Source organism: Platichthys flesus, chromosome 11 (genome assembly GCF_949316205.1).
Source record: "Platichthys flesus chromosome 11, fPlaFle2.1, whole genome shotgun sequence".
Taxonomy (NCBI): Eukaryota; Metazoa; Chordata; class Actinopteri; order Pleuronectiformes; family Pleuronectidae; genus Platichthys; species Platichthys flesus.
Window position 1 is genome coordinate 26,417,414 of NC_084955.1, and position 20,923 is coordinate 26,438,336.

The 20,923-nt window shown below is 46.7% G+C and overlaps 3 protein-coding genes across 3 annotated transcripts in view; 2 read left to right on the forward strand and 1 right to left on the reverse strand.

Moving 5' to 3' along the window:
- LOC133964349 (mothers against decapentaplegic homolog 4-like) overlaps positions 1–5,523 on the forward strand; it is a 10,209-nt gene extending 4,686 nt beyond the window's left edge. Inside the window, exons 3-11 of the mRNA XM_062398371.1 lie at positions 1,828–2,038; positions 2,353–2,481; positions 2,898–3,122; positions 3,210–3,326; positions 3,406–3,459; positions 3,540–3,723; positions 3,805–3,973; positions 4,061–4,181; positions 4,901–5,523. Of these exons, the coding sequence (XP_062254355.1) occupies positions 1,828–2,038; positions 2,353–2,481; positions 2,898–3,122; positions 3,210–3,326; positions 3,406–3,459; positions 3,540–3,723; positions 3,805–3,973; positions 4,061–4,181; positions 4,901–5,106 (1,416 nt within the window). The 3' untranslated portion in view covers positions 5,107–5,523. The remainder of the gene's footprint in view (positions 1–1,827; positions 2,039–2,352; positions 2,482–2,897; positions 3,123–3,209; positions 3,327–3,405; positions 3,460–3,539; positions 3,724–3,804; positions 3,974–4,060; positions 4,182–4,900) is intronic.
- A 1,849-nt stretch (positions 5,524–7,372) lies between these two features.
- LOC133964351 (acidic leucine-rich nuclear phosphoprotein 32 family member E-like) lies at positions 7,373–12,654 on the forward strand. The gene is made up of 7 exons (XM_062398374.1): positions 7,373–7,518; positions 9,098–9,247; positions 9,323–9,445; positions 9,989–10,148; positions 10,255–10,358; positions 11,733–11,787; positions 12,084–12,654. Exons 1-7 carry the CDS (start codon positions 7,465–7,467, stop codon positions 12,176–12,178), a joined length of 741 nt encoding a protein of 246 aa, XP_062254358.1. The 5' UTR covers positions 7,373–7,464; the 3' UTR covers positions 12,179–12,654.
- plekho1b (pleckstrin homology domain containing, family O member 1b) lies at positions 12,177–20,790 on the reverse strand. Its single transcript, XM_062398372.1, has 6 exons — positions 20,263–20,790; positions 19,566–19,712; positions 16,734–16,874; positions 15,784–15,888; positions 14,920–15,018; positions 12,177–14,646 (listed from the first exon to the last, which is right to left on the reverse strand). Exons 1-6 carry the CDS (start codon positions 20,287–20,289, stop codon positions 14,035–14,037), a joined length of 1,131 nt encoding a protein of 376 aa, XP_062254356.1. The 5' UTR covers positions 20,290–20,790; the 3' UTR covers positions 12,177–14,034.
- Between the last annotated feature and the right edge of the window lie 133 nt (positions 20,791–20,923).

The window sequence follows — 20,923 nt, forward strand, 5'->3', positions numbered from 1 at the left end:
TCTCCTGTCTGTCTCTCACCTGTCTGTCTCTCTCCTCTCTGTCTCTCTCCTCTCTGTCTCTCTCCTGTCTGTCTCTCTCCTGTCTGTCTCTCAACTGTCTGTCTCTCACCTGTCTGTCTCTCTCCTCTCTGTCTCTCTCCTCTCTGTCTCTCTCCTCTCTGTCTCTCTCCTGTCTGTCTCTCACCTGTCTGTCTCTCTCCTCTCTGTCTCTCTCCTGTCTGTCTCTCACCTGTCTGTCTCTCACCTGTCTGTCTCTCTCCTCTCTGTCTCTCTCCTCTCTGTCTCTCTCCTCTCTGTCTCTCTCCTGTCTGTCTCTCACCTGTCTGTCTCTCTCCTCTCTGTCTCTCTCCTGTCTGTCTCTCTCCTGTCTGTCTCTCACCTGTCTGTCTCTCTCCTCTCTGTCTCTCTCCTGTCTGTCTCTCTCCTGTCTGTCTCTCAACTGTCTGTCTCTCACCTGTCTGTCTCTCTCCTCTCTGTCTCTCTCCTGTCTGTCTCTCTCCTCTCTGTGTCTCTCTCCTGTCTGTCTCTCTCCTGTCTGTCTCTCTCCTCTCTGTGTCTCTCCTGTCTGTCTCTCTCCTGTCTGTCTCTCTCCTGTCTGTCTCTCTCCTCTCTGTCTCTCACCTGTCTGTCTCTCTCCTGTCTGTCTCTCTCCTGTCTGTCTCTCTCCTCTCTGTGTCTCTCTCCTGTCTGTCTCTCTCCTGTCTGTCTCTCTCCTCTCTCTGTCTCTCTCCTCTCTGTCTCTCTCCTCTCTGTCTCTCTCCTGTCTGTCTCTCTCCTCTCTGTGTCTCTCTTCTGTCTGTCTCTCTCCTGTCTGTCTCTCTCCTCTCTGTCTCTCTCCTCTCTCTGTCTCTCTCCTGTCTGTCTCTCTCCTCTCTGTGTCTCTCTCCTGTCTGTCTCTCTCCTGTCTGTCTCTCTCCTCTCTGTCTCTCTCCTCTCTCTGTCTCTCTCCTGTCTGTCTCTCTCCTCTCTGTCTCTCTCCTCTCTCTGTCTCTCTCCTCTCTGTGTCTCTCTCCTGTCTGTCTCTCTCCTCTCTGTCTCTCTCCTGTCTGTCTCTCTCCTCTCTGTGTCTCTCTCCTGTCTGTCTCTCTCCTCTCTGTCTCTCTCCTCTCTCTGTCTCTCTCCTGTCTGTCTCTCTCCTCTCTGTCTCTCTCCTCTCTGTCTCTCTCCTGTCTGTCTCTCTCCTGTCTGTCTCTCTCCTGTCTGTCTCTCTCCTCTCTGTCTCTCTCCTCTCTGTGTCTCTCTCCTGTCTGTCTCTCTCCTGTCTGTCTCTCTCCTCTCTGTCTCTCTCCTCTCTGTCTCTCTCTCCTGTCTGTCTCTCTCCTCTCTGTCTCTCTCCTGTCTGTCTCTCTCCTCTCTCTGTCTCTCTCCTCTCTGTCTCTCACCTGTCTGTCTCTCTCCTGTCTGTGTCTCTCTCCTCTCTCTGTCTCTCACCTGTCTGTCTCTCACCTGTCTGTCTCTCTCCTGTCTGTGTCTCTCTCCTCTCTCTGTCTCTCACCTGTCTGTCTCTCACCTGTCTGTCTCTCTCCTGTCTGTCTCTCTCCTGTCTGTCTCTCTCTCCTGTCTGTCTCTCTCCTCTCTGTCTCTCTCCTGTCTGTCTCTCTCCTGTCTGTCTCTCTCCTGTCTGTCTCTCTCCTCTCTCTGTCTCTCTCCTCTCTGTCTCTCTCCTGTCTGTCTCTCTCCTCTCTGTCTCTCTCCTCTCTCCTGTCTGTCTCTCTCCTGTCTGTCTCTCTCCTGTCTGTCTCTCTCATCTCTCTGTCTCTCTCCTGTCTGTCTCTCTCTCCTGTCTGTCTCTCTCCTGTCTGTCTCTCTCCTGTCTGTCTCTCACAGGTAGCAGGTAGAAAGGGTTTCCCTCATGTGATCTACACTCGTCTGTGGCGTTGGCCTGACCTCCATAAGAACGAACTGAGACACGTGCAGTTGTGTCAGTTTGCGTTCGACCTGAAGTGCGACAGCGTGTGTGTGAACCCGTATCACTACGAGAGGGTGCCCCCCCCCGCCAGTGCAGGTGGACACTCACCTGTCTCACGTCAATCACATGGTATTTATACTGAATGCTGTTTTTCCACTTGGCGGCAGATGGTGGCCATGTTCCATTTTGTTTCATTAATTTATATATATATATATATATATATACGTTTCATTATTTGTATCTATTTTGTCATTTTTATTTTTATTTTTTAAACTTTGCTAAGACAGCTCACGTAGCTTCATGTACCGTAGCTTAGCTTCACTGACCTATATGCTGCTGAGCTGCATGTAATTTAGTGTCATGTAGCTTAGCATCACTTCATGTAAAATAATGTTAAAGCTTCATGTAACACATCACTAACATCACATGCTGTCTTCCTTCAGGTCCTCAGACTCTGATAAAGGAGGAGTTCATTCAGGACTGTCTAAAGATCGACCTGCCCCCCCACCCTGACCCCTACAACCAGCCCCGCCCTGTCAACGTGTATCCCAGCATGCCTCTGTCTCCTCCAGGTCACTGTCAACACACTTTTCAGATCTATCTCAAAGTTACCGTTTAAATCATCTGAGTGGTTCTGGAACTAATGGAATGGTTCTCAATCAATCAATCAAATCAATCACATGTTATCTGACTCTTATTCCCAGTTTGTCTTGTATTCCCAGTTTGTCTCACAGATGTTAAAAGGATCAACTTCCTGTTCTTAACTCAACACGAGTCAAACAGAAACTTAGTGATCAGTATTGTGATCTCCCAGGACACACACATGCTGATGGAACTGAACACATCAACATAACAACACAACAACACAACAACACACAACAGGATTCACTACATGAAAAGAACCAGTTTGTAACTGTAAACGATGCAATGCTCTGACCGCCTCAGTGGTTCTGGAGGGCTGGTTCTGACTCTGTGGTTTCTCCTGCAGGCCGCAGCCCCCTGTGTGGTAGAAGAGGCTTGTGTGGGGGGGGTGGGGATGTGGATGTGGGTGGTGAGGGCCCAGGTGGCCTACAGACCGCCCTGCCTCAGAGCCAGGGGGGGCAGGCCTCGCCACCAAAATGGAATCTTCCCGTCACCCCACAGCCTCCTCACCTGTCCACCCCAACCACACTACACCAGCAGAGCCCAGAGTACAGCAACCCCTCCCAAACTGGTACTGTGGTGGGGGGGGGGGGGGGGGGGGGGGGGGGGTTAGATGATTCGTAGCAGAAATGATGTTGTTTGTCTTTTGTCTCTGCAGCCACCTGGACAGGGAATGACCTCGCCCGCTACAGGGATGTAGGACCTCTACAGAGAGGGCGGAGCCACCAGCAGCCTCGATTACATCATCCTCACAACCCCCCCAATACTCACTTCTGTACGAGATCATGTGACCATGTGAAATGTTAGTGTGGTTCTGTGGAACTTCGTGCTGAGTGTGAATGTGTGTTCCTCAGGGTCTCAGCATCACAGCACCACTCCGTATCCACAACCTGTGTCCAACCACCCAGGTAGAAATCCCCCCCACAGTGTCCTCACCTTTAAAACGTCCTCTCTTCTGACAACCATCTCTGCTGCTGCCGTAACTCAGGTCCAGAGTTCTGGTGTTCAATCTCCTACTTTGAGTTGGACATCCAGGTTGGGGAGATGTTTAAGGTCCAGTCCAGCTGTCCCCTGGTGACCGTGGACGGATACGTGGATCCTTCAGGAGGAGATCGTTTCTGTCTGGGACAGCTGAGCAACGTCCATCGCACTGCCACCAGCCACCGTGCTAGGTGAGCTCAGCCTGCCTGTGAGGCGTGGTCCTCCACAGCCGTCGCTCTGCCTCATGCTCACTCTGCGTCTTCTTCTCACAGGCTTCACATCGGTCGAGGAGTTCAGCTGGAGTGTCGGGGGGAGGGAGACGTCTGGATGCATTGCCTTAGCGACCACTCTGTGTTCATTCAGAGCTACTACCTGGACCTCGAGGCCGGCCGAGCACCAGGAGATGGAGTTCGTAAGATCTGCCCGGGAGCTTGTATTAAGGTGGATGTGTCCATATGCAGATGACACTCTGGTGTACCTGTCTGTCCCTCACCTGTCTGTCTCTCACCCGTATGTCCATCTGTACAGGTGTTCGACTTGCGGCAGTGCCACAGACAGATGCAGCGGCAGGCAGCAGCAGCTCAGGCCAATATGGTTGTTGGTTCGATTCCTGGCCCGATCAGTGTAGGAGGAGTTGCCCCTGCTACAGGTGAGTATCAGCTGTCTCTCTCTCTCTCTGGTGCTTATGGGATGTGCCTGATGTCCACACAGGGAGAACTCAGGCCTGAACTACGAAAGAAAGTTTGTAAAGCCCATATTCACAAATCACAATTTGTCTCAAAGGTGAGACATCCTCTGTCCTTCACCCTCAACAAGAGTCAGGACAAACTACTAAAAAAAAACGTAGAAACCTCAGAGAGACACATGTGAGGATCTGTCTCCCAGGACGGACAAAAGTGCAACAGATGTCAAGTGATAACATCTATTGCATGTTTACACTTGACATCCTGGAAGATATTCAGGATATCTTTTACACACTGACTCTGAGGACACACACTGGCTCAGAGGACACTCACTGTCTCTGGGGAAACACACTGACTCAGAGCACTAGGTGTTTTGGTGACAGAACCAGTTTTGACAGATGGAGATGTTCTGGGTGAGTTAGAGGCTGAGATCCACTTCACCAACCAGACGTAGATTTGAACTTCCCTCTAAGGAGAGTGTGCACCACACAACAGTGAAGAGTCGCTTTGGTGAGTGTTCAAGTCCCAGACAGAGGGGGGGGCAGGTTAACCTGATAAGAGCAAATCCTACGTAGTTCAGGTACCAGGGATCTAATGTTATGCTAAACATTTAAAAAAAAAAGCTGTTTTATACAGGGGTTGTGTGTGGTGACTGTGTGTCTGTGAACCTCCTGTCCTCCTCCAGGTGTGTGCTCACTGGCAGGTCTGGGTGTGGACGACCTGCGTAGGTTGTGTATCGTCCGTCTGAGCTTCGTTAAGGGTTGGGGCTGTGACTACCCGCGACAGAGCATCAAAGACACCCCCTGCTGGCTGGAGGTTCACCTGCACCGGGCGCTGCAGCTTCTCGACCAGGTGCTGCATATGTTGCCGCCTCAAGAGCATTCACTCTGACACACCGCAACAGGTGTGTGTGTGTCTGAGAGTGTGGGTGTTTGTGTGATGTTTCTATGAGCCCTGCCCACCTCATAATCCTACACACTGGTGCAGGGGCGGCTCCTGGTCCAGGCGACATGGACGGTTGCCTTGGGGGCAAAATGCCAAGAGGATGGCCCAAGAGGCTGATTGATCATGACGTGATATATGTGAACCAATGCAGTACCGTCACACCATCGTCCTCTCACCCCGGGGACACACCAGAGGCAGAAGCGCCTCCTTTCTGCGCCCATGTTAATCAATTAGGCGTTTCACACTGGCAGTGAAGCGCCGCCTCGTGACCTGCAGCGATGGTGTCGGGGTCCGTTCTATTTTTTTCTGCTAGCCGCGGTCGTATCGGGCCAGTAAGCAAAATAAAAATCTATAATTAAACGATATCAGGCGATAAGTGATTGTCTGATTTAATATGCATTCCATACTTTAGATTTCCCTGCTGTTTTCAATTTCCCAGATTTTCGCCAACACGATTAAGTTTCCCCATCTTTAATTATGTACTTATTCCACATTTGTCAGTGGTGTTTAGACAAACAACCACACACTGGTACACAATCTCTTGAAGGGGGGGGGGGGGGGGCGGCTATATGCTTGCGTAGGTCAGTCCCCTGTGAAGACCAGCATCATTTATCCCTGAACCAGTGCAGATAAATGTGCTTCCGGCCCTGCACAGGTGTAAACAAACACTTCGTTACTCATTTGTTGGTTCAGGTACATAACTCCATGCTGCAGACAATCAACCAACAGCAGCGTCTCATTCCTCCTGTCAATCAAATAAGTCTCCATGGATACCACTCACATGTTAAAAGCTCAGGTCGCAGAAAAACAGATCATAAAACCTCCTGTTGTAGAACCAGAGCAAGAACTGGAGCCTGTACCACAGGGAGCTCTACAAACCCAGGATCTCTTCAAGTTCTCCAGCTGAGCTTAACCTAACAATCACAATCAGGCTAAGTGGTCACATGACTCTGGTTATCCACTCGTTTACTTAGGTTTTCCTACTGTAGAGTGCACATAAAGGGGCGGGGTGTACTGTGTATGACCAATCAGAAACATGGACAGTTTGACTGACTGCAGAGCTGAGGATCAAGCTGTTGGTTAATCAAAATCAGAGGAGACCAAACAGCTCCTCATTAAAGCTGGTAAAACATCTGGGATTGTGTCAATGAGTGAGTTACAGCGCCCCCTGGTGATATTTAAAAAGTATGTTAAGTGACCCATTGGTGAGTTGGCAGAGTTTTTATAGTGTTTTATCTCTTATCTCCAACTTAACCTGCAGCAGGTCAGCTGTTCAGCTCAAGTTAAGATGGTGATTTACCCTGATAACAAGTGAACGAGCTTCGTAGGACTGAAGACTCAGAATTAAACCTGATGTTACCTGATGACCACAAATCCTTCTTCGTAGTTCAGGGTCCAGTCTCCTGATGTTTCAGGAGGTCACTGATTCATACATCAGGTATTTTCAAAGTTAAACTCCACGGCATAAGAAAAGCTCACGTGAAAATGAAACAGGATGTTTATTTCTGGAAATTATTTAACAATTGAACGTCACTTAATAATAAATATTTGTATATTTAATGAACTGAAGAATTTTTGTAATGAAATAAGTGAAAGTTTCAGATTCAAACTATCATTGAACGTCAAAGTTTAACTATAACAAGGTTTTATTTGTTAACTTTTATTGATAATCTACCAAAGATTGATTTCCTGCTCCTCTTGACATCATATCCTGTTTACGCTTTGAGTCTTGTAAAGGCTGTGTATTACTCCCCAACATCTGCTGTTTCTTCAAAATAAATGCTTTAAAAAAGAAATCAGTTTCTTTATTCAAGGATTTTATTTTTTGTATGATGAATGACTTTTTACTTGAATCTGAAAATTGAATTTCCTGTGTAATATAGTAATAGAGGACAACAGAAAAATAGTTTAATCATTACTGTATTATAAAAACATTTTATTCAGATATATAAAGGTAGCAAACATACCTTTATACATTTATAATCTTCAGTCTAGAAAGGGTCGAGGGAACCTGAATGCATCATAAATGGCGCCAACAATGACAAAGAGTGGTTGTGTGTGAAGTTTAAACGTTTCATCTTCGTCTCTTGATTGGTCAAAGCAGCTGCTCTTCCGGCCAATCAGAGAGAGGATATCTGTATAAGCAGCAGCCGGGGGAGTGGTCTGCTGAGTGACTCCTCTTTCACCCAATGGGAGCTCAGAGTGAGGGGCGGGGCCTGCTGTGGAAGATGGAGGCGTAGTTGCCGCCTGACGCCGGAGCCTCAGATCTTTGCAGCGGCCTCACGCGTTCTGTCGGACCGCAGCATGGACATGAAGAAGCGGGTCAGTGTGGAGCTGAGGAGCCGGAGCCCGGCGGAGGTGAGTGTTTCATCCGGACACAGCAGCGACGAGTCCGACTTTTGACCCAGAAACGGCTTCTTCAACATGGACGAAACTCCCGCGGTCTGCCTGCTCCTCTGTCCCGGTCTGATCCGGGCCGAGGCGGCGGAGCAGCGGGGGGAACTCCGCCGCTGCTGGCTCTTTGTTTCCGGACCCGTTTTGATCTTCTGCCGTTGGAAGCAAGAGTCTGGAACCTCCATGTTTCAGACTAAGACCACGTGGTTTCTCCGGTGAACCCCGGTCCTCGCCAGCCGGTACCGAGCTGAGGCCGCGTCACTCAGCTCGGTACCGGGGGCGTCCGGTTCCCTCCGGTTATATGAGCCGCTGTCGGTGACGTCATGTGTTTACGTGTTTCTCCGTTCAGGGCTGCAACTAACGACTATTCTGATTATCGAATAACGAATTACCATTAATCGACTAATGCTCTTATTTAGACAGCTTTTAAATTTGGCCTGAAGTTGTTCGAGGCATGTTTATTTTCTTTACTGAAAATAAAGAAAACACTTTAATAAACTTGGCTGCATATTAGGGTACTGTTGGTTCGAAAACAAGAATAATCAAGTTTGTGTATATTTCAAATCAAGGACAGGCGAAGTGCTTATAAACATTTTTTTATTTAAATTCAAGTGCTGACACTTAAACAAATCAAGAATCAAGTAAACATCAACAAACATAACTACAGTCTTCTTCTGACAAAATAATTGTGATTTAAAAAAAGACGTCAGTCGGGCAATACGATAAAATTACACTTGTAAACTCGTTAAAAAAATGTTTCAACCATATTTTGAAATTGATTTCAGAATCCTGTGCACAGGTGTATATACGTGTATTAGCAAGCTAGCTAACAGGCTATCTCACCGAGGCGAGTCTGCATCGTGTACGTTACGATGTCAGACCTCCTCTAGTGCTCGGGAGCTGATCCATGGAGAGCCGGTCCGACCTGCAGACTGCAGGTAGTGTTTCACAAAGAAGTTCTCACATACACTCCCGATCAAAATCTTAAGATCAGTTGAAAAATTGCATGAATTTGCATTTTGCACTGTTGGATCTTAGGAAGGTTCTAAGTAGAGCTTCAAAATGCAAAAAGAAGAAACGGGAACAAGAAACCATAAGTTGTGAGAAGGTAATTTATTGAAAACAACAATTTAACTGAGGTAGGCTGTTCATCAGCTGATCGAAAGTTGAAGACCACAGCTCAAAAAGACTTTCTGGTACCGATGGAACGGACCTCGCCATTGGTCAATGTTTTGTCAATGTTTGCAAATGTGTGACTTTCAGAGATAGGAAGGAAGCGAGATGGCTCACTCCTCAGCTACTTCCATCAGCACGTCCGGTAAAACCACGTTTATTTTGGCTGCACGGCACGAAACACACGCTGTGACGTCACCAACGAATCATCCACGAGTAAATTCATCGGTGACGTTCCTGTCATCGATTAGTGGATTAATCGTTGCAGCCCTCGATGTAAACGACTCTGACACAAACTGATGTAAACGGGTCGGATTTCAGCGAGTTGGTAAACAGTCACTCTGCTGATGTCACTGGTTGTGTGGTTCAGGTGGAAGAGCTGGTGCTGGACAACTGCCGCTCCAGCGACGGGGAGGTGGAGGGTCTGACGGAGGAGTACACGGAGCTGGAGATCCTCAGCATGGTGAACGTCGGCCTCACCTCGCTCTCCAAACTGCCATCGCTCCCCAAACTACACAAGGTGAGGGATGCAGTGCAGCGGCGGCCATGTTGTGAGGTCGCTGACGGCCTCTAACTGTGTCTGTGTGTGTTTCAGCTTGAGGTGAGCGACAACACCATCTCCGGAGGTTTGGACAAGTTGGTGGAGAAGTGTCCTAATCTGACGTACCTGAACCTAAGTGGAAACAAGATCAAAGAGCTGAGCGGCGTTGAGCCTCTGGTGAGTCTGACTGTCACCTGTCCATCACACCAGGTCCTGAGACAAGGGGCGTGTCCATCAGAGCTACCAGTGTTTGCTTTAATGCAGAGACCGAACTTTACATTACTTATTGTTTAGCTGACGCTTTCATCCAAAGTACGATCAATAAGAACAGTCAGTTCATGTTTCCTGCTACTTCAGATGTTGGCGCTGCCTCGGGGTCACGAACGCACACGTTAAAGGGTCAGTGTAACACACTGAGGCTCTAACAGTTCTATTAACTGTGTATGGTCCCTCGGGGCCCCGCCCCCACTCACCCGCTCAGAGAGACACACACATGTATAGTCAGATACGGAATATAGCTGTGTACAATCAATGCTATGATGTCACCATGTAGTTTTCATTAATATCTTGCTGTAGGCTAATACTAATACGAATGCCATTGGTTCAGTGTTCAAAAAGCTGGGCAGGAACAAGCTGGTGAAAAAGGAAACCTTACAGATGTTTTATTTATTACTATCATAGATAAATATACCAGTATCGTGTGTCTCTGTGTCTTTGCAGCAGAGTCTGAAGAACCTGAAGAGTCTGGACCTGTACAGCTGTGAAGTGACCACGCTGGAGGACTACAGGGAGGCCGTGTTCGAGCTGCTGCCTCAGCTCACCTACCTGGACGGCTTCGACCAGGACGACAACGAGGCTCCGGACTCTGAGGGCGACAACGGTGAGAGCAAAAGACCGCTGCTGTTTTAACCGGGATACGGTTAGTCCATAGAACCAGATGTGAGGTGGGTCATCAGATCAGATGTTGAGCTCCAACTTGATTCCAGATGAGGACGATGAAGCCGGACCAACCAGAGATGAGGACGAGGATGACGAGGAGTCGGACGGAGACGAGGTCGGACTGTCTTATCTGATGAAGGAGGGAATCCAGGTGTGTGTGGCCAATCAATATTTGAAGTGTGGTGTAGTGGTTGGCGATTTATGGAATATACACTATCTCGACCATCAACTATTAATTGCCACGTGAATGCTTTGAGCGTCAGCATGAAGTTCTCGACTCAAACCGAGTTCCTTCACATCTTGTTTGAACCCTAAATGTCCACTGACCTCTTTCCACGAGGTGCATTCAGGGGCCATCGGAAATGGTAACATCCGCTAGCTTAGCCACTTCGTGTGGACTTTTATGAATTTAACATTTATGCAGTCATTTATAGGAGATTTAAAAATTATCAACGTGTATCGCGACAAAGATGACGATCTAGCTCCTCCTCCTCTGCTTTAGAGACTTTGGGGACGACAGCATGAATTCTGGGAGCTCAGGGCTCAAGTGGTGATAAGGTACTAACAGCTCTTTAAGATATAATGGTGCCATATTATTCAGGGCCTTGAAGGTGAGGAGGAGGATATTTAATTCTAGATGTAACAGGAAGTCAGTGTAGTGATGCAACACAGGAGACATGTGGTCACTGTCCCTGGTTGTCTTCAGGACACGTCCTGCAGCATTGAGGACAAACTGCAGAGTCTCTAACGACTTCCTGCTGGAGCCGGATAATAAGGAATTACTATTATCACGTCTGGATGGAACAAAGACCTGGTCTCGTTCTTCTGCATCTTTTTGAGAAAGGACATGGCGGATGGTTGAGATATGACGCAAGTGGAAGAAGGCTGATGTTTTTGCAAAAGCACCGACTCCACATTAACTTTACGACTTACGAAGCCGGGAGTCGTTGCTGTCGACGTGAATTCGGCTCTTCCTGTATTTACGTGTATCTTTAGCCAGCAGCTTCAGTTTGGATCGATGCTCTGGCTGTGGCCCGGCAGCTGACAGGTCGCTGGTGTCGTTCCCAGGACCGAGTCTCCAATGACCAGTTTGCTTCTCATTGAGTGGAGAGAATCTGTTTGAACCTTGAGCTGGTGGCGCATCGTGGGCTTTTTAAAGAGGGCAGCATGCCGCCTCCGGACCGTCACCCAGCCGCCCTGGGCTCCCGGCAGCACGGGACAAGTCCAGGGAATGCTAGCGGAGGCTACGCTAGGTAGCTCTGCGGCGGCTAACTACAGCTAACATAGGTCCTCACCTGCGGAGTCGGGCTTCTAAGTCGCTGAGCCTCTCGCCTCCATCGCTACCAACACACTCCAAGTGTTACATGAAGCTCTACTGTGAAAGGAGGAGTCAGGGACCATCAGACACGCTTACCGTACCACGTCAGGCTGCTGGGGAATAACTTTAATTCAGAATTAGCAGGTTGTGATTTCACACTGTGACCACAAATAGGTGCTGTTGTTCATTGTAAGTGTTTTCTGTCAGGATGAAGAAGATGATGGAGACTATGTGGAGGAAGAGGAGGACGAAGAGGACGGAGGTTTGTATTTATTCTTGTCACTTTTTATAGTTGTGTGAAGAACTGAGAAGTTCGAATACTGTTCATCCTCCCTGGTTTATTTTGTATATTGTATTTATTTGAAGAATAAGTTGATTCACTGAATGTTATTGTTTCATTCATGTTTATGTTTTATTACAACATTTTGGACCTAAATCTACATTACCACAGAAAAGGGAAGAGGTGTTTGCGCGTGTGAATGAACACAGACACACACATGACAGGCAGCTGCTGTGTGTGTATATTTTAAATAAGTTGTATGATATTGTTTTCGTCAGATGGTGACGTCGCTGGTCTTCAGGGGGAGAAGAGGAAGAGGGACGTGGAGGATGAAGATAATGATGACGACGATGATGATGATGATGATGAATAAACCCCCCCCCCCCCCCCCCCGCCAGGCGTCGCCTCAGACAGAGAGGAAACAGCTGTGACAGATCGGCTTCAACATTAACATGTTTAACTTTTTACAGTGTAGTCAGTGCTGATATTATCAGCAGAGACTGTATGCTGTAAAAAAAAACACAGATCATCAGATGAAAATTGAGCAACAACACAAACTATTTTTATTCTCGTGGACAGACTCTGGTGTCGGGTTCTGTTTCCTGATGCAGGAAGAAACCTTAGGTTAAAAAACATCTTTTTCTTTTCTGGATTTTCTCAAGCAGAGGTCCAGCTGTGACCTCGGACTGTAACATCGCCCCCTGCTGGGCGGCGCCACTCGGTTGCCCCGTGTAAATACAAGTGACGTCGTACATGTTGCTTTCTGTGGTTTGGATTTTATTTTTTTATTGTCGTCTGATCGTTGATGTAACCAGATGTTTTTCATTAAAACTGATTTCTTCAGTCAAATATCGTCGAGTCGTCTACTTCAATAAGTCAATAATAATTTGTCAGATTCTTAAGTTTGTCAATTAACTAAGATTCAGGAGTTTTTCTTGAAGATAAAATTAATTAATTCAGATAAAAGAGATGAAGACAAACGAAAGAATTAATGACAATATGTTTTGCTGATCAACAGGCTAGAACCGTAACAAAATGTGAATTAATGTAATTAAAACTGATCGAGTTAGAATCAAACCTTTTCTTCTTGCGTCCAGTTGTTTAGGTTTAACTATAGCTGTTTAACTATTAGCAGGGTTTCACACACAGGAAGTGAAACGTCTCAGTTCTTGTACATTTCGTTCTGAGCTTGATGACGTCATCATATCAAGCTATGATGTCATCATGTCCGGATGGATTCAGATCAGCTGCCTGATGATATAACTGATGAGAATCAGGGAAGAAGTTTATGGATCAAACTGTCGTTTTATTCAATCAAAGTTTCCATCTTACAAATTTACTTTATTCTGATAAAATCTAGGTTTCACCATCGGGCCTCTGATCATCATTTCAAAATCATGTCAGAAAAAAACAGATCAGATGTGAGAAACATAAAATGAGTGATGACTCAGCAAGTTCTTACCCTTAAAGAGATTTTACTGACTTTGCCTCAGAACATTAATTAATTCATCTTGACCTGGTGTGGTTTGTTTGTCAGTGTCTGTAAATAAGGTTTTTGTATTTGAGGACATTCATCTGATCTTTAACTGAGACCTGAAACAACCAGGACCAACAGAACCTGGTTCTTAAAGTGAGAGCTCATTGAGTCTCTAAGTGAATCTGAGCTGTTGGGACGTAAGTTTGTTTCCTTAGTGCGCTCTCTAAACTACGAGGTGGAAACTAACAGAGTTTACACGTCATGTTCTGCTGCTCCTCCCAGTTCTTGTCTCCTCCGGGTTAAGTTGATTGTAATATGCAACTTCACCACTAGATGTCTAAAATATAATGTCACTAACTCCTTCATGTTGAACCTGTAACTTCATGTTACGGTCGTCCATTCAAAAGTCAGAACCTTCTCTGTGTGATGGAGACTTCGTCACATTTTGAGGAAATGGAATTCTGCGTACCGCCTGTTCTCCAGTTTCGTGTCCAGTTGCATAAAACTTCATCATCTTCTGAAATGAAGGAGACTTAGAATCTGAGGTTCTTCTTTTGGTCTAAATTGTGTTGGCACATTTTCCTTCCGTCCGATCAGGGAGGTCAGGTGAGTGGACGGAATCGTGACCTCAGCTGGATTTCTGCTCCTGGTCTTCTGGGAACGTTTCACATCACTGGACACTGAACCGTCTCCTTCTGACCCTGAATGTCTCTGGTCCAGACTGAACCGGTTTTGAACCAGACTGAGTCCCATCAGGTTCTGAGGTCTGGGTTCGGTTTCTTACTGACGGGGGAAGACGAGTCCAGTTCTCGATACAATGCCCTCAGCTCCTTGACCTCCTCCAGAACCTCGCGGGCCTGACGCCAGGCTGTCGCTGCCTCCTTCAGGAGTTTCTCTGCTTCGGCCGGCTCCTCCCCCTTCACCTCCCACTGCACTTCCGTCAGCAGCTGCTCCGTCCTCTGCAGCTTCTGGCCAATCAGCTCCTGCAGCTGGTTGATCAGCGTCACGGTGGATGTTGACCTGGTCACAGTGTCTTTGTTTGAACCTTCAGTCTCTGAATGTGAAAGAATCTCGTCCATGGAGACGCAGCGACTCTTCCCCGTCGTCCTCCGACGCGCTGCTGGCTGAGGGGTTTGCTCCCACACCACTGCCACCTCACGTGGAAGGCTGTGGGATTTCCCAGAAGCCTCAGCGGCCCTGGTAGAAAGAGTGCCCTCAGTTTTGGACCTGGGACAGTCTGAAGTAAGGAGACATGTGTCCAGGTTGACCCTGAGCGCATCGCAAACGACTGCTCCCTTTGACGGAGCGTGTTCCTCCTGAATCAGGTCCAGAGTCAAAGTCCCATCCGACAACGAGGTGGAGGCCTGGAGGAGGAGGAAGAGGAGGAAGAGGAGGAGGAAGAGGAGGATCAGTGATACAACATCTGGAAACACCTGGTTACACATGAGAGGAACGACCTCTGACATCATTGTGAAATGAAACTACGTCCGTCCAGATGAGACAGTTTGTAAGACAGCTGTAAATATCCTTGGTGGTCACAGTCTCAAACATCCAGGATTTTACATTTCATTATTCTGATTTGATGAAATGAGTGTAGAGATATTTCAAATATTTGACGCTGAGGCTGTGGTACTAACCACGGCCAGCAGGTGGCCTCTGGTCGGCAGCCGGCGGTTGTGAGGAATCTTCACTCGATCCCGGGTCAGATGAGAAAGCTGCGAATCGTCGGTGGTGACCTGAAACACAACACGTCAGCTGCAGTTCCTCTCACTACCACCAGGCGCTGCTGTGATCATCGTGTATCGAAGTGAATAAAAGACCTTAAACTATTCAAATCCAAGGTCAGTTTGATAATAATAGGAATGATAATATAATTATATAATATTAATCATATCATTTCTGTCATCAGACATGAGGTTTACTGGGTTTTCAAGAAGAGCCTCATGTTATAATCATTTATATAAGGATTGTTCTTGTTGTTTTACACTGATGTGAACTTGGATGGAAAAAACAACATCGATGACATGAACGTTTCTTTCAGTCTGGAACACGACGGCTGAGAGAACCAGTATTGATCCGAGTATTGATCCGAGTATTGATTGGTGGAAACAGGCAAAGGTTTCCTGCCTGTGAGTCAGCAGACGCACTTCCTGCTGCTGCAACTAAATAAACACGGTGACAGGAAGTTTGTCAAATCAGTCGTGAGTGACATCCGACTAAATCTTCTGAAAAAAAATAAGATTTACGACTTCCAGCTTCACAGGAGACACACAAACTGTCAATAAAGACGACATGTCAGCTCCGTAAACTGAGGCCAAAGCGTCTGGAGCGCCCCCTGGTGTCTGGCTGCAGTATCGCTCATTAACCTCCTAAAGGTCAGCAGATGAGACATCGATCAAAGAATCAAAGATGGGCTGAGACGTTGGGATTGAGAGCTGAGACTGACTCAGGATAGGTCGAGACCGTGTATGGGCGGGGCTGACTGAGGCTGATGTGGTTACCTCGTCCAGGATCCGGTTCTTTGCTCTGGTGATGCAGATGTTCAGGACGTTGATCCAGGACTCCTTCTCCTCGGGACTGACGGCCAGGAAGATCAGGTTCGGAGCCTGCAAGGCAAACAGGTCCTTATGGATATGAGTCAAACCAACATGACCTCTATGTCACCGTCATCACTGGGAGCTTCCAGCTGCAGATCAACATTAGCTTGTTGCTACGTTTCCACTGTTAACTCTCAATGTCTGTTGATGCTAACATGTTATCGCTACTTCCTTGGTAGCATGGTTAGCTTAGTATCTGCTAGGACGTTTTATTGGATTTATTCTAGATAACTTGTGTTAGCATGTCTGTAGAGACAGACAGACAGTTACAGACAGACAGTTAGTCAGACAGACACACACACAGACAGACAGACAGTTACAGACAGAGAGACAGACAGTTACAGACAGACAGACATACAGTAAGTCAGACAGACAGACACACAGACAGACAGTTACAGACAGACAGTTAGTCAGACTGTTACAGACAGACAGTTACAGACAGACAGACAGACAGTTACAGACAGACAGACAGTTACAGAGCGACAGACACACAGACAGTTACACACAGACAGTTACAGACAGACAGACAGACTGTTACAGACAGTTACAGACAGACAGACAGTTACAGACAGACAGACAGACAGACACACAGACAGTTACAGACAGACAGACTGTTACAGACTGTTACAGACAGTTACAGACATACAGACAGACAGACAGACACACAGACAGTTACAGACAGACAGACTGTTACAGACAGTTACAGACAGACAGACAGACAGACAGACACACAGACAGTTACAGACAGTTACAGACAGACAGACAGACTGTTACAGACAGTTACAGACAGACAGACAGACACACAGACAGTTACAGACAGACAGACTGTTACAGACAGTTACAGACAGACTCACCGTGTTGCCTGGCGAGCTGCAGCGCTGCAGTCGGAACTTGCTGTGACTCTTTTTGCTGCGACTCTTGTTCTTGCGGATTTCTTCACAGCGTTCGTAATCAGAAAGATCAAACAGCTCGTCAGCCCGACCCGGCTCCTTCACCTGCACCAAGGGTCAGAGGTCACAGGTCAGGTGACAGTGGGGGGGAGGAGCCTCTGTTCCCAGAGGCCTGTTCACTTGCTATCGGGATAAATCAGCATGGTAACTCATGTTGAACACACAATGACAACACAAATGACATGTGATGGAAACAGATGAGATTAAACTCAGATCTGCTCTGGTTCATGAGCAGCTTGACCATCGAAACAATCCCAGATGTTTCCCCAGCTGTTCTTCCTGCATTCAGCAGCTGGAACTGTCTCTTTTATTCTGGATGTTTGTTTTCTCAGATTGTTATTGTTCAACAGTTTGATCCTCAGCTCTCGATTGGTCATATGCAGGAAACCCCGCCCCTTTTATGTGCACTGTACAGTATGAAAACCTGAGGTAACTTAACGAGTGGATACCCAGAGTCATGTGACAACTTGGGTAGCTAACTTGATTGTTAAGATCAGCTGGATAAACAGATCCTGGATCTGTTGAACCAACTTCATAGAACAGGACCATGAAGTCCCGCCCCCTCTCAGGTGACTTCATCACATCTCAACTTCAGTTCAGACCAACATCAACATGCAAATACAGTCGGACACCATTTAAATAGAAAAACAAGTAATTTTCATAATCACACACACACACACACACACACACACACACACACACACACACACACACACACACACACACACACACACACACACACACACACACACACACACACACACACACACACACACACACACATTTTCATTTGTCCCCAAAAGCTAAACTGCAGCTCATTAATCGTCATGGAAACAACATAAATTATTAACCAGCTTTAAACTGAGACTTCCTGGGAGAGAGGCCACACCCACTACTCACACACTGCCTGTATCCTCAATCAATCAATGTTCAATAATCAGAGTTCAGCCCCTTACATAACGGGTCTAACCTCTGACCTTTTTATCCATGGAGGGGGGGGGGGGGCTGCCTTAATTCTGGAGTTTCGGGGGTTAACAGAGTAAGAGCAGAATCCAATACAGCTGATCAACTGGTTTCATACTTCATACTTAATACACCTGCTCCTGTGATGTCACCAAGTGTACGGAAGCCTTGACATTCATATTCAACTGGAACCGAGTTAATTTACCGAAGGCCGGTCTTTAGCCAGAAGCAGGGATGCTGACGTGCAGCCGGAGCAACACGGTGTTTTGTGTTGACTCAAACAATTCACCTTCACCCGATTCCATGACTTCCCTGACTCTAGATATCCAATTTGATACCATGGTGAAAATAAATATTCAAAAATCCACAGTGGCTCTGTCGCCTTCAAGTATAAATAAAAATAAAAAGTTTTAACATTATAAAGCAAAACATTGGCATGAAGGAAAATTATGAGATTTCAGTTATCAGGTATAATGTCTGTAAGAAAACAGCAGAGCCTGCACGAATACAGTACTGACACACACAAACACAGTACTAACACACATTCAGTACTGACACACACACACACAGTACTGACACACATACAGTACTGACACACACACACACACAGTACTGACACACACACACCGAGCCTACAGTGGATATACTAGAAACGTTATACGTGTATTTACAATGCTAACGTCATCAGTGTTTACTTGAGGATTTCTTTCCCCATCATAACATGAATCAATAAATACAATAATGAGTTTTCTTATTTTTATGCTCCTTTATTATATCAAGGTGGCCCCCCTTAGCAGCACCACTGCACTGAGGAGCATGATTCTGCTCTCTGAGGTTTTCTATCATCACACGTAGAACTGATCTTTATAAAAACTAATGAACTCATGTTTCTGTTCCTGAGGAAACAGGAAGTCGCTTCTTCTGCAACAGAGAAGTTGAAACACTGCGTTGCGTCATAAACTGTGTGCGTGTGTGGGTCTGGTGTCACACAGTGTTTCTATTCCTGGTCAAACAGGAAGTTGAGCTGCTGAAAGCAGAAGTTTCACATGAACCAAAATGGTCTGAACATGGAACCACTGTGAGCGGCTTCCTGGGTTATAGACCTTATTGGCCTATTTCAGCTCAGAATTCAGAACCTTGTCTGAAACTCCTGTTCTAGAAGTTCTCTCAGATATTTTTTCAATTTCAGCAATAAAGTGACGTGTTTAGCAAAAATCTTTGAAGCATTAATGATAAATGTTCTGAGATAGACTTCTGGCTAAGGGTTCTACGAGTACATTCTGTGTGTGGTTAAAGTTCCATGAAGATGTTCTGTGAGTGATAAAGCTCTATCAGGACATTCTGTGTGGGATAACGGTTCTATGAGGACGTTCCATCCTGTGTTACAGCAGTGAAACCGGAGAGCTCTGTGTGTCTGCAGCTCAGACTGAAACTTGACTCCTGCAGAATTTCAACCATAGAAAGTGGAGGAGGAACTTTCTGGAACCACGCATCACAGACTACTACACACTACTGCACAGTACTGCACACCTGGACACCAACTCTCTCTTGTTTGTTTAACGTGATGCTTTAAACTTGGAGAACATCAGAATAAGTTCTGTTAGATCCTACAGACGTTCTTTTAGTCCATTTAAAAGTTGTCACAGGATGTGGAGCATCGCACATGACACCTCATCACCATGGCAATAATGAAAGTTGTTAACGAGGCACCAGCTACTGATCCCCTCCAATCCTTAGGTCAGCTAACGGTGAGGCCCCGCCCCCTCCACTCACCTCCTTCTCACAGATGAACAGCTGATCTCCTCGAACAACCACGAACCGGTTCTTCCAGATCTCTCTGAAGATCCCTCTCCCGCAGAACTTTCGGATCCAACCCACTTTATCGGGCTGAAGGTTCTGCAAAGCAGAGTCCTGTGGACCCTGTCACAGGAAACAGGAAGTGAAGTCTTTAATAGACATCTCAGCTTATAGTTACTATGTTTTATATTTTCATACTTTTCTTTTCTTCTATGATAGAAAGCTGTAAATCTGAAATAAATAATTACAAAAAAGCAACTAAACTCGTATGGATTGAATATTAGTAACACAATCATTATTTATAATAATTTATAAATATAAACAATACATACAAATTACACATAAATATAAAAATACAATAATAGAAACTACATAATTTTGAAAAAAGCATTAAAACCATATCAACAAATAAATAGAAACAAATGATCAAATAGGTTATCTGTTTGTTTATCGTTAGTTTATTGTGTGTTTGTTGCGTTTCGCACTTTTTCTCTTTCAACCATCAGTAAGGCTCTTATTGTGATAACCGGAAGTGGAGTGATGTATCGTTCAGAGTTTCCTTCAAAACAAAAGCCTCAAAGGAGAGTCCTTTTGTTCCTCGCGCTCCGGTTAAACGTGATTAAAAGAAGCGTCACGCGCGGTCGGTGCTGCCTTCGGTTCCGGTGGCACTCACCCGTTTCCCGGAGCAGTTCTTCTTCATGCTCCCGGTGTCTGGACTTCACTTCTCGGTAACTCCGTTATTCGTCCGCAGTTGAGCGAGAGGAGGCGGAGAAGGGCCGGTAACAGCTGCTGAAGTCCGGGGAGAGAACCGGAGCTGCGGCCGCTCCTCAGCTGTCGGTGCTCGGTGTGGCTCCGCTCGTCGCCCCGCTGCTCCGTGCTGCTGCCGCCGGACACCGCTGCTCTCTGACCGGCCGGGGGCCGCTCTGTGAGTCGGTGTCCGGTTACTCCTCCTCCTCCTCCTCCTCCTCCTCAGGACTCCCCGCTGGCTCAGCGGCACCTCGGCAGCCCCACAGCGCCCCCCATCGGATATAACATAGCGTAGCGCCTGAGTCCCATATATACTCTCTCTCTCTCTCTGTGTGTGTGTGTGTGTGTGTGTGTGTGTGTGTGTGTGTGTGTGTGTGTGTGTGTGTGTGTGTGTGTGTGTGTGTGTGTGTGTGTGTGTGTGTGTGTGTGTGTGTGTGTGTGTGTGTGTGTGTGTGTGTGTGTGTGTGTGTGTGTGTGTGTGTGTGTGTGTGTTTAGATCAACAATGTGGGTCAGGCAGATGTGCAGATTATTTACTGACACGCCCACAGATCATGACGTCAGCCTCAGTTTCACTTCTTGGTTGTTT

Coding starts and splice junctions, on each gene's coding strand:
- LOC133964351 (XM_062398374.1), top strand. CDS start 7,465: ATGGACATGAAGAAGCGGGTCAGTGTGGAGCTGAGGAGCCGGAGCCCG. Junction 9,446..9,988: donor TGAGCGGCGTTGAGCCTCTG/GTGAGTCTGACT, acceptor GTGTCTTTGCAG/CAGAGTCTGAAGAACCTGAA. Junction 11,788..12,083: donor GGAGGACGAAGAGGACGGAG/GTTTGTATTTAT, acceptor TGTTTTCGTCAG/ATGGTGACGTCGCTGGTCTT.
- plekho1b (XM_062398372.1), bottom strand. CDS start 20,289: ATGAAGAAGAACTGCTCCGGGAAACGG. Junction 16,875..19,565: donor TGTTCATCTGTGAGAAGGAG/GTGAGTGGAGGG, acceptor CCCTTGGTGCAG/GTGAAGGAGCCGGGTCGGGC. Junction 15,889..16,733: donor GCAGCTCGCCAGGCAACACG/GTGAGTCTGTCT, acceptor TTTGCCTTGCAG/GCTCCGAACCTGATCTTCCT.